Source organism: Pseudochaenichthys georgianus, chromosome 3 (assembly GCF_902827115.2).
Source record: "Pseudochaenichthys georgianus chromosome 3, fPseGeo1.2, whole genome shotgun sequence".
In the NCBI taxonomy this organism is placed as follows: domain Eukaryota; kingdom Metazoa; phylum Chordata; class Actinopteri; order Perciformes; family Channichthyidae; genus Pseudochaenichthys; species Pseudochaenichthys georgianus.
This window is the reverse complement of record NC_047505.1, coordinates 40,274,981-40,286,721: the sequence shown is the minus strand read 5'-3', so window position 1 is coordinate 40,286,721 and position 11,741 is coordinate 40,274,981. Positions and strand designations below refer to the sequence as shown.

The 11,741-nt window shown below is 42.2% G+C and overlaps 1 protein-coding gene across 1 annotated transcript in view; it reads left to right on the top strand.

Annotated features, from left to right (window-relative positions):
* The window catches only part of qser1 (glutamine and serine rich 1), a 12,299-nt gene extending 3,779 nt beyond the window's left edge, over positions 1–8,520 (top strand). Inside the window, 10 exon segments of the mRNA XM_034074991.2 lie at positions 1–2,797; positions 3,381–3,685; positions 3,877–3,993; positions 4,106–4,239; positions 4,330–4,517; positions 4,701–4,838; positions 4,974–5,071; positions 6,645–6,791; positions 6,987–7,082; positions 7,248–8,520. Coding sequence (XP_033930882.1) covers positions 1–2,797; positions 3,381–3,685; positions 3,877–3,993; positions 4,106–4,239; positions 4,330–4,517; positions 4,701–4,838; positions 4,974–5,071; positions 6,645–6,791; positions 6,987–7,082; positions 7,248–7,388 — 4,161 coding nt within the window. The 3' untranslated portion in view covers positions 7,389–8,520.
* The last annotated feature ends 3,221 nt before the right edge of the window (positions 8,521–11,741 follow it).

The window sequence follows — 11,741 nt, the reverse complement described above, 5'->3', positions numbered from 1 at the left end:
ACAGCCTCAGAGCAACTGTCCAATTCAGAGCACTCCTTACAGGGGTACTTTGGTTCTGGCAGTGAAGCGGATGTGGCCTACCAGCAGGACCCATCCCGTCAGACCCCGGTGTCCTGTAGCACCAGCGCAGGAGCAGATTCCTCTCAAGGGGTCCATCGTGCTCCACAAACCAAAACAGACTCAGTAACTCAAGCTAAAGACTGCTCTTCCGAACTAGCTCCCCACACTGCTGGTGGTGAAGAGAGTCACGAGCAGAACCTGACAGGAGCGTCTCCTGACCGGTACTCCTCCCCAGGACAGAAGCAGAACTCAGTCATTGCTAACCAGCAGTCAGTCCAGCTCTCCAGCCTCATGTCCAGCAGTTTAGCTCAAACCTATATCACCTCCCAGACCCAGTCACATCCCCCCCATTCAACCTCAGACAAACACTCCCCACTTTACGAGACTCTCCCTTCCCTCTCCAGCCAGTCTGACAATGTGGCTTCTGTTAGTCAGACTCTTGTTTACTCCTCAAGTCCCGGGCTTAGCCAGGAGCAGGAGATCCAGTATGGAGCCCAGGTTCAGGGCTTGTGTCAGAATCTCTCTGAGAACTACCCCACATCACACTCTCAGGGGCAAGCTTTAGTGACTCAGAGCTACGCCACCGGACAATCCCTTAACCTTAACTCATCGTACCCAACCACATGTGTGCAGAGTCTGCCCACATCAAATTCTTCACAGGACTACACCCTCATGCAAGCCTCAGTGGGAGGTAAAACGCATGGCACGCTATCCCAGCAGCACACACAGCCCCATAAATATGTGTTGTCTGCACCATTGCCTGCCTACTCTTTAACTTCTCAAGCCTTACAAAACAACATCAGATCCTCAATACAGGACATAAAGCCAACTTATGGCAAACAGAAACCTGGAGAGCTTCCAATCCAGGACATAGATGCTCTCCAGCAGGCATCAATGGAGGCCTCTGCTGCAGCTAGCAATATGTCTGCTCACAACAATGTCATCTATGTAGTTTCAAAAATGGACGATCATCACAAAACACAAAGCGTAATCCGAAGCAACTCGCGTTCTGATGATCAGATCATGGTACTGGGTCACACAAACGCAGCACACGTTAAAGATGAAAGGATGGGTTCTCTGAGCCAACAGCACATTCATCTAAGCAGTGCCAATGGTCAGGACACTACCAACACAAAAACGACAAACTCCAGTATCATATCTTCACACTTACACCTGAGCTCGGAACAGCTAAAGCAGCACACCTCTTTTCAACTGAAGTCTCCTGAGCAAAATCAACAAAACCACCAGAATCATTCTCAGTCCCAGAGCCCAATAGCCCACCCCCAATATATCACCGTCCCCAGCACTCAGGTTTTTCTCGAGCCCAACCAGATGATTCTGCTCCAGCAGCCCCTTGTCCATCATAGTCAAAACTCTTCAAAGGTGCTATCAGTGCAAGGTATCCAACAAGCTCAAGATCTAGGCCCTGTTCATGTCCAGTATCTGCAGATGGGCAGAGAACTAATGGGTCAAGGCATCACTGAAACCCAGAGGCAGCAGGGCACAGTAGAGTCCGAACAAGGATGCTCTGATTCCTCTAAACATCACTACAGCCATTCAAACCAGCAGCCACATGAGGCCAAAAACCACTTCGCTCTCAACTCCATTTGCTTCCCAGACTCGATGCTTCTTGCAGATGACAGAACTATTTTGTCAAATGTCGATGATATCCTCGCCGCTACGGTGGCAGCCTGTGGCGTCGCACCCCAAGACTTTGTCAAAGCGACATCCTCTGCTGAGGCAGAATTGGCAGTGATGGCAAGACCCATTGACTCTAAAGGTCACTACCAGACCGTGGATATAAGGCACATGTCACCTAGTTTCTCCTCAGCACAACAGTCAATCATGACCAACACTAGCTCCCACAACAGGACTATGACACTAAATGGAGTTCGAATGACCACAGACTGCCACGGTCAGCCTGTGCACCACAACAACAGTTCTGAACTTGACACAAATGGAGATGGGGGAGGCTCTGAGAATGACTTTCACTTAGCTGGGCAGGTGTATGACCCCCAAGGTTTCCAGAGTAGAGTCAAAGGGAATGCAAAAAAAACAGAGGACAGCCTCATGGAAAGCTCAGGGAATGAAGAGTTTCCCAAAAAGAAGGCTCGCTCGAAGTCCCTCACCAAACCAGGTGGTTCTGAGGAGGACGGTGGACAGGCCAGACCAGCGAAGCGTGGCGGGCAGACAAAGCGTCAGAACTCCAGGGGTAGTGACGCCAGCTCGCCATCTGCTTCACAAGGTGTGTTTGATGGTTGTCCGCAGCAGGAGAGAATCAGACAGAAGATCCGTGAAGTGGAAGAGAAACAGCCCGAGGTCAAAACTGGATTCATAGGCTCTTTCCTGGACTTCATCAAATCAGGCCCCAAACAGCAATACTCTCCAAATCCTACGCGGACTACCAGTCGCCCGAGAAAGCCCTGCACCTCCTCTTCCTCCTCTTCCTCCTCTTCCTCCTCCTCCTCCTCCTCCTCCTCCTCCAACAAAACACCGTTGTGTGCTTTACCTTCTTTGCCTCCCAAACTACAGACTCTGCCCGTGATAACTCAGGAGAGCCCAGGTGTGAGCTCCCATCAGAAACGTCTGGAGGAAGATCTGCAGAAGAACCTGGAGACTCTGCCATCCTTCAGCTCGGATGAGGAGGAGAACACTGGGAAGAACCAGGCCCTGAGGAACAGCATCAGCTCAGCACTCTCCGCTCTGGATGAGTCTTCAGATCGGAAATCCAGGCCAGGTAATAATACGCTGCTTAAGCTTGTCAGGAGCTGCCAATATTTATAACATGCATTAACAATCTTTTATATTATTAATTATCCCTACATTTTATTTCTGATTGTATTTTTAAATACAATTTTGAAAATGATAACAAATCCTAAAAGTAACTTGAGTCTAGACTTATTACTTAGAATTGCCTATTATGCCAAACAGTCAGGACCATAAATGTATATATGTAATAGACCTAACAAATATCAAAGATAAACTAATAAATCTTAGTTTTGCGGGACGGTGACAAGCAAAAGTACTTTACCTGATAAATTACCTAAAAAAAAAAATCCATTTTTTTTTCTTTCTGTCTTTCCTATTATACTTCCCTGTGTGATAACGTGCACAAATGTAAAACTGGGTAACAGTATTCTTTGCTGTGCTGTTATTGGAACTTCATCATACCCGAGTTTTCTTTTGGTACGTTTTCTGAATAAATGCTGTCTGAAATCTTTAGATTTATTGTACATAAAAGGGGTATAGTTACGTTTTTCATGTTACTTTCTGAAAATGCTTTTCTCCAATACATTCATATATTTCTAACTCTTCTCTAGATGACCACATGCCTGGTCCGATGATGAAGCCAGACCAAGTTGCCACCATGCCCCTCACCGTGCCGCTGACCTGTTTGTCGCGGGTTACCATTCCTATACAGACAGCAACTGCTGTGTCGTTAGGGAATGTGTTTGTGGCCAAAGAGGAGGTTAAACAGACCCCACTGGGACAGCTAGCTGTGGAGCTGATGAGTGTGGCCATCGAGGGGCTGACTGACGAGGAGCTGTCAGACAGCGGGGGGGAGGGCATGTACCGGGAGAGAGACGAGTTTGTCGTCAGGAACGAGGATATCGAAAACTTGAAGGTAAGGCCTTTGGAAAACATGAACTGTAAATGAATGTTTGTGAACATGAATATTGATGTTCAGCAGCATTTGGGATAGTCGTGCCACATCTTGTGTTTACTTGTAGTTAAACATTTATTATTATATTTTTCTCTTAAACTGATACTCCATGCTGAACGATGCTCGACACTGTGTTTTGTGAATGTGTCCAGGTGACAATGAGATCAGGCAGCGAGCCTCCAGCCATCTGGAAAGTCCAGAAGGCTCTGCTGCAGAAATTTGTGCCGGAGTTGAGGGATGGAAAGAGAGTCTTCTCAGCCACCAACAGTGTAAGTTAAAGCAGACTCACCAATAGACATGTGTGCGTTCAGGAGTATTAAATCATTCTAAAATGTTTCTTTATGCTGCGCCAGGTAACATGTTGTTTTTCTTTGTGTGTAGTATCTTGGGTACTTTGGTGACGCCAAAACGATGTACCAGAGGGTGTATGTGAAGTTCTTGGACACAGTCAACAAAAGGGAGTATGTACGAGTTTGTAGTCGGAAGCCACACTGCAAGCCTATGAGCTCGCTAAGGTACGCTATGAGAACTGACTGATTTGATACTGTATTTTTTGTAAAAAACGACTCTTCGGTGGTATTTCTTTATTTCATTCTGCCTCCCAGGGGTGTTCAGGTGAAAACTTTGCTGGGCTTGACAGCTGCCCCTCCCTCAGTCTCCCAAAGCCAAAAGCCTCGACCCAAACAACTGAAGCCCAGAGCAGAGCCCCCGCCTAAGAAGAGGAGGAAATGGAAGGAGGCGATTTCCCCTGCTGCCTCTGGATCATCTGCAGATGAGGGTGGTGACGATGATGGTAAAGAAGCCTTTTAACTTATCTTGTTAAATCCATTTTGAATATAAGTTGAAAATATTGTAGTTCTTAATCTTACCCCCCTCTCTCACTCACTCTCTCTCACACACACACACACACACACACACACACACACACACACACACACACACACACACACACACACACACACACACACACACACAGAGTTGAACCCTCCAGTGCCATTTGCTTCACGGCTTCTCAACACGCGAACCATGAAGGAGACATTCAGGAGCTTCGTGGAACTGCTCGTCAGCATTGCCTTAGACGAGGATGTGATGACTGCTCTTGAGAGGGCAAATGGTGAGTGAATTGACTCTGTATTTCTCTCCACTGGTGTCTCCCTTCCCCTGCCTTGCAAATAGCATAAATGTTTGCCAAAAATGGTGGTGAGTCAGTATTACTGCTATGATAACTTGCTAAATGGTCTTGTTTCAGATGAGTTGCTGCTGCCACCTATGAAAAGAGTGGATGAGATGATCACTGACAACAGGAAGCGCCTGCTTCACAAGCTGCACATCGGGCAGGTCCTAAAGGTTGGTGTGATTTTGGGCATGATTTTCACTTCAAAAGGCTTCGTCACAGTAAAAGTTAGAAACCTCACTATGTATTAAAGCCATTAAGGCATTCAGGCAGAAATACATACTGTAATGATTTCCTTTAGAGCTCATGTTTTATACATGTCAGCAAGTAGACAGATGGTCATTGTTGATGAGTCAGTCACATGATCTGTGTAAACAGGTTAAGTCACATGACAGTAGTGTTAATTTCGTTGACTAAATGACGAAATATGTTCGTCAACGACCTTTTTTTCCATGACGAAAACGAGACGATGACGAGACGGCACCGACGGCAGTGAACAATAACTGTAACGAAATCATCATGCAATATCGTTGACGAAAAGTGACGAGACGAAAATGTAGTTTACTAAATAAAAACTATGACAAAATCTCTCTTTACTTTCGTTGACGAAAAATGAGGAGACGAAATATTATCAAAGATAACGTTAAATCTCTGATAGTCAGTTTTTCTCCCAGCAGTTCCATTTCCGGTGCTGCGGCAGCTGTTTCTGTGCTGTGCGCGGCGGTACATTTGAATTACACCAGGCAGCGGCACAATATGAACTGTCAGGAAGACTCGCGTCTAACTCATGGTCTAACTAACCTTATTTAACAGAAAATAAAATGGCAACAACAGAGCTTAGGAGCAGTGGTCGCGTTAACCGAATACCCCCCCGTCAGCGCGAGTGAGTGATACATTGTGCACTCGACGGATAATAATGGATTATGACGGAAATGTTACGATCCTGTCCGTCAAAATGACTGACAATGAAAAAGTCTAAACCCACCACTGCTTGGGATAAAGAAACGATGTGATATTTGGGCCCATATTTGCTACAATGAGGCGGAGAAAAAAAGCGAATGCATTGTTTCATCAGAAGGGAAGCAATGTGGCCATAACACAGGTAAAAACACCACAAACCTGATACTCTCTGCAAAGCTGCATTCTTAAATCATTCAACCTGTGTTTTTCATCAAATAAGGACAAGATAATCTTATTTATTTATATACTAAAATGACAAATTATTGGTTTTGGCTAGACTAGTTTGACTGAAATGTTCTATATAATCTGATGACTAAAAAAGACTCAACAGTTTTCATTGACAAAAAGTAGACTAAAATAATTAGTTTTCTTTGACTAAAATAAGACTAAAATGCTCAGACTTTTAGTCGACTAAAACTTGACTAAATAAAAACAGGATGAAGGTGACTAAATATGACTAAAACTAAAAAGGAAATTTAACACAGGACTAAGACTAAAACTAAATTAAAAAATAGCTGACGAAATTAACACTACATGACAGACTGTCTTGCAACAAGGGAACCACACATTAAAAATAATAACTCAATATTAGGTCAGAACAGCAATAAATTCATAAAGAAATATCGAAATCCTCTAAATATTTTTACAATAGTTTACAAAACAAACGGGGAAGACTGCACGCTGTTTTTTAAATACTCGAGAGCACCTTTTCCACTACCAAACAGCACTACAGCTGTTTGTGAATGCAGTGCACAAACCCAAGTCTCCCTCCCGTTGTGTCTTTAGACGGCCCTAGACGGCTTCCCAGAGATCTCAGTCGTGACTGAACTGAAGAAGGACAGGGAAACCCCGGCCTTTAAAGTGCGTCTCAGCGGGAGGGCCTACAACAAGAAAAGCCTGAAGCCCTACAAGATGCCCAACAAAGTGCCACAGGTGAGACTGGATACTGTTTTGGTCATATTCACTGTGCAGTCATATGTCCAGCAGAGGGCGCCGTGTCAGCATTTCACTCCTCTCTTCATTCTCCTGAGCACTGAAGCCACAGTGCCCTTTCCTTTGGCGATTTGATCTTAAAAAATAATGTTCAAATGTCCTTGAATAACATTGTGTGGATTTTCCCTTTTCTAGGAGTATACAGTGGACCAGCAGAAAACTCAGTGGTTCTCTCTGTACCACTCTCTGCAGCATTACAAGTACCACACGTACCTCATGTGTAAGGACGAGGTGAGATATGCGTCCTTGTGTATATGCCTACTTTTCTAACTTGTTCTGAATGTAATGATTTGACTAGGCTTAGAAGGTTTCCTTTTTAGATTCTTATTATTCTGGTAAACTTTGCTCTATTAAGCTCTTTTATTAAAACATTTCTGTTTGTGTTCTGCACTCCAGATCGCGTCTCTGCAGGTGCAGACAGGACACCTGGGGCAGGAGGAGACTGTTCAGAGGTGTCTACAGAACGGAGCTTGGGTAGAGGGGCTCTTCGATCGCTTCGGAGAGTTAATAAATCAAGTGCAGCAGGCCTGCCGATGATCCCACCTTCACAAGCTCAACTTTAAACAACCAAGTCCAACACTTAAAAACATGAGGATGCCTTCAGTTCAAAATGTCAGCAGATAAGGGTGGGGTTGGTCTCTCCTTTCAACCACAGAGAGATTCTTTATCAGGGACCTGTCTTCTGACTTTTATAAAAGACACTGGGATTCCTGTGGCTTGAAGTGGCAGCAGGGGAACAGCCGGACAGCAGAGAAGTCAAAAGTCCGATCCCAGCAGAAAGCAGAGACTTCATCAGCGCAGGACAAGGACTTCGGTATTCGAAGTATTTTTGGACGACTTCCACATAATGCTTCTTCCCCTAGTCTTTGTAGGTTTTTGTAGTCACAAGCCCACTTTTTATGGGCCTTTTTCATAGATTTATAATGAGTTTTTAAATGTTTAATTTTGTAGTTAAATGCCAGATTATAACCAGTGAGTACTCACCAGATAGAAAGCAATCGGCATAGGAAGTAGAGCACAGCAAATAAAATGCAGAAATCCAATTGCCTAGTTATAATAAGCCTTCGTCAATCATTGATAAGGAGGCTCGCATACTGAGAAGTTGATTTATTGTAAAAAAAGAAAAAAAAATCTATATATATTATGTATAACCGTAGTTATATACCGTTTGTAAAACGTCCATTTTGTAATGGAGCGCCAACTTATATATAATGTACATTTTGTATAAAAGGAAAGGGGTGTGGGAACTGCAGCGATTCACTTAAGGAGGGATTTCTGTTCTGTATCTATAGTGAGGATTAACGTTTATGCTTCAAACACCCATTTGCTTTTAAGATGCAAGTCAGTGCTCCAGTACTGCTTTTTAAATGTCTTAATCAAATACTATGACGTTGACTTACCTGAGGGGAAAATGAAACAAGTTGTCTTTATACTCTTTTACAGACATAGGCCACATTTTATGACAAATAGATATATATTTTTCACAGAGGTAAATATTATGTTCTCATTACAATTTCTAAGACACTTTTTAATTGTTTTTTCACATTTTTCTAAAATTGACTTTTCAAGTTAATTTTATGCTATCAGAAATAATCTTGTTCTTTACAGATGCAGTTTGTAAATAAAGTGCCGCATGTATTAAATGACTGCTTTGTTATGTTCATCTCTGTGACCGTTTCATCTCCAAATAATTTTGGACTGGAGTTTGATTCAACAGATTAATAAAATGATGTAGTCTTAGTTCGGAGGGCTTTTCCTAATGTCATACTTTACACTTTCTGAACGTTGGTGATTGGCTAATTACCAAAAAGTCGTTATGACATAAAGTGGCCAAAATCTGATCAGCTCATTTTCAGACAGGTTTTATATGGATCACGACAAAAAGTGAGCGAATCTTTTTTCCTGAAACGTTCAGAATGTCTTTACACAGAGGGGACACATGTTTATGTATAAGACATGAAAAAGTGGATTTTGCACAATAGGTGACCTTTAATATTGGCTCATTCTTTTGGGGGAAGGAAAGTGTTGTGATGCTCGCCCGCCATGCTCTCACGACCAAACTATTTCCTGTGAATGCTGGCTGACTTTGTGTCGTCGGAGAGGGTCTTGAGCCTGTTGAATAAAATATGATTGTCCCGCCAGCCCAGCCACAATGGCAAATTACTGGCAGCCCCCAAACAACAAGAGTGTCTCTGTACTGTAGCTACAGCTCAGTGAGGGAAAGCTCTGTCCTCTGTCCTTTGGAGTTGCGGAGGATGCTCAGTCAAGCAAGCGTTTGAGATTCCAGTACGGGCACAACTGGTAGATATATACTGAATGTGCTCTCCAGATGAGAAGCTTATGAATTTGTTATCTACTGCATTGTTCCATATGTAGGAGACGAATGAGAGGACGCTGGAGGCAGCGTGAGAATGTGAGAGGGACACAGTGACTGGCGGCTGTGTGTCGGATAAGACGGCTGAACTCTCTCTGCCCATTGGTTTGGGAAATGCCCTGCAGTATGGTGGTGTAGTTTAAAGAAGTTTTAACCAGCTACGTACGCACTTCCTGAACATCTGTATCTGTGCATCCGGTTGTGGTGGACATTTTAACATTTTAAGGCACTTTACTTTATTGTTACTTCTGATCGTTTATCATCCTATTCTGCTTCAGTTCGAACTTCAGAGGAAAACATTGTAGTTTTCACTCCACTACCTTTATTTAACAGGGTCCATTTTCTACAACTCTACACATCACACTACTAAAATATAAACAAACAATCTCTATGATAAGTTAAAAGAAAATAAACCAACATTTCTGGCTTGTTGTTCTTACCAAAAAGCACCTGGTCACTTACCAATTCAATTTTTTACCATCTAAACTTCCTAATTGGTTTTATAAAAACAAATGTTTCGAGCTAATGAGGTCAATCTCAAAGATTTCAGTAAGCAAAAGCAACATTACAGAGAGATTTGCCTTTGAAAACGTTTCAGTTTAGCTTTTTTTTCTTTCTTAACAAATTGTTGTTGAACCGATGTGCTCTGAACCATCAGTGATTATAATTTTACATTGTGGTATTCCAGTTTGAATTTCTTTGAAGGATCTGAGTACTGGGGGCACTTTTTTCCCATGTTACATTCGATCACTCAACAAAAACTTTGTATTTTCTTCTACTTTTTGTTGCTTCTTCCTGGAGAGAATTCCTTTGTCATTATTATAACTGTAAACAAATGACGCCTTGCCTAACATTGCATGACTGATAAGTATGAAGGGGAAAGGAAATACAAAAGGTTTTCCGGACACATGGAGAGAACCACAAGAGTAAATATTGCTCTGACCTTGTGGACCAGAATTTCTGATTATATTAACCTGAGTGCTCTCTCTTTCTCTCCCTCTCTTCCTCCTCTATCTCTCTCTTTCTCTGTCTATGTTTTCTGTGTTTGAGTAAAACAAGTTTCTCTCAACAGTGAAGTCTGCTGTGTGGCAAGTTTACAAAATACCAGCACATGAGACTGCAATGCATTCAGTTGAAGTTGCAAAACCAGTTTGGTCCTCAACCAAACATTTCTCAGCTGAACGCACTGAAGTAACCTCTCTTTTAAGGTGTGTGTTTCCTTTTAATACCATTTGCTTAAACTAACTCTGTATAACTAAAAATATAATCCCACATAATACAAAAAAATGTCAGTATACACAGCACTTTGAAGCAAAAAAAAAAAAGTATCCTTATCTGATATGAATTAAGAGCTCAGATAGTTTGATGCCAGAAACTGACATCAATGTCAAATGTTTAACAAAAACAATTCTGTAAAGGGCGGGCTTAACTTTTGTGACTGAATGCAAACAAGATAAAATTCTGATGTGATATGCTTGTCTTATATCAGGGGAAGGGGGTTTCACTTGGGCAGCTATTAACTGGTGTTGCCATTAACCCTGCAGAAAAAGGGTACCACTTTAAAATAAGACTACCCTTATAAAGGATTTACGAATAGTTTGTAATTTATTTATTAATTAGGTTGTGAACACTTTATAAATCATTAATAAGCTTTTATAAGACATGAGATAAACAGGGCAACTGTGACTGGTTGCTTGCCAAATAGTGAGCCCACAGTTATCTGTACTGCTAAGCCTTATCGTGGCTACTTAGCTTACTATGTCTTCTCTACTGAGTTGATTCTCGCTAGCCAATATAAGGCTTAGTCATCTTGCCAAATAGTGAGCCTGTGTTGATGTATGAAAACTATGTTAGAACTGGTTTATAAATGGTTCTTAATGATTAATAAAGTGTTTACAACCCTTTATGAATCCTTTATAAGGGTAGTCTTATTGTAAAGTGGTACCGAAAAATGCTTCTGATTAATGATTATGGATCTTCTCAACTCTGCTCTGCTTTTGTTTTCTTAATCTACTACTTTAGGGGGCCTTTTCTTTTACTTTATTAGACAGTGTATATAGAGAGATACAACAAAGGTCAACCAGACTTTAACCACAGATGTTGCAATGTAGCCTACTCTGTGGTAAGCTTCTAAAACCCCTGAGAGCCACGGGGGCTTCCCTTTTTTATATTCTGAAAGGGGTACTCCAGGATTTACTTCTGCACTTCCATAAAGTTGGTGGGCTCACAAGTGACAGATTTCCTAGTATGTCCCAAGCTTTAAAACAACGTTGTTCTACATTTCCATAAGCAATAAAGCATCTTTCATTAGACCTCAACTACCTTTTAAATGCCCACATCTTTAAAATCCTCAAACTTCCAGTTTGTAAAGCAGGCAGGTCTTAAACCCAAGCCATTTTTATATTCTTCTTCTTTTCCTTCTTTAGACATTACATACTACACAAGGGGCTGCTCATTCAGTTACACTCATGGTATTCACTCATGGTAAGACACATTCCTCTATGTCTATTCCGGAC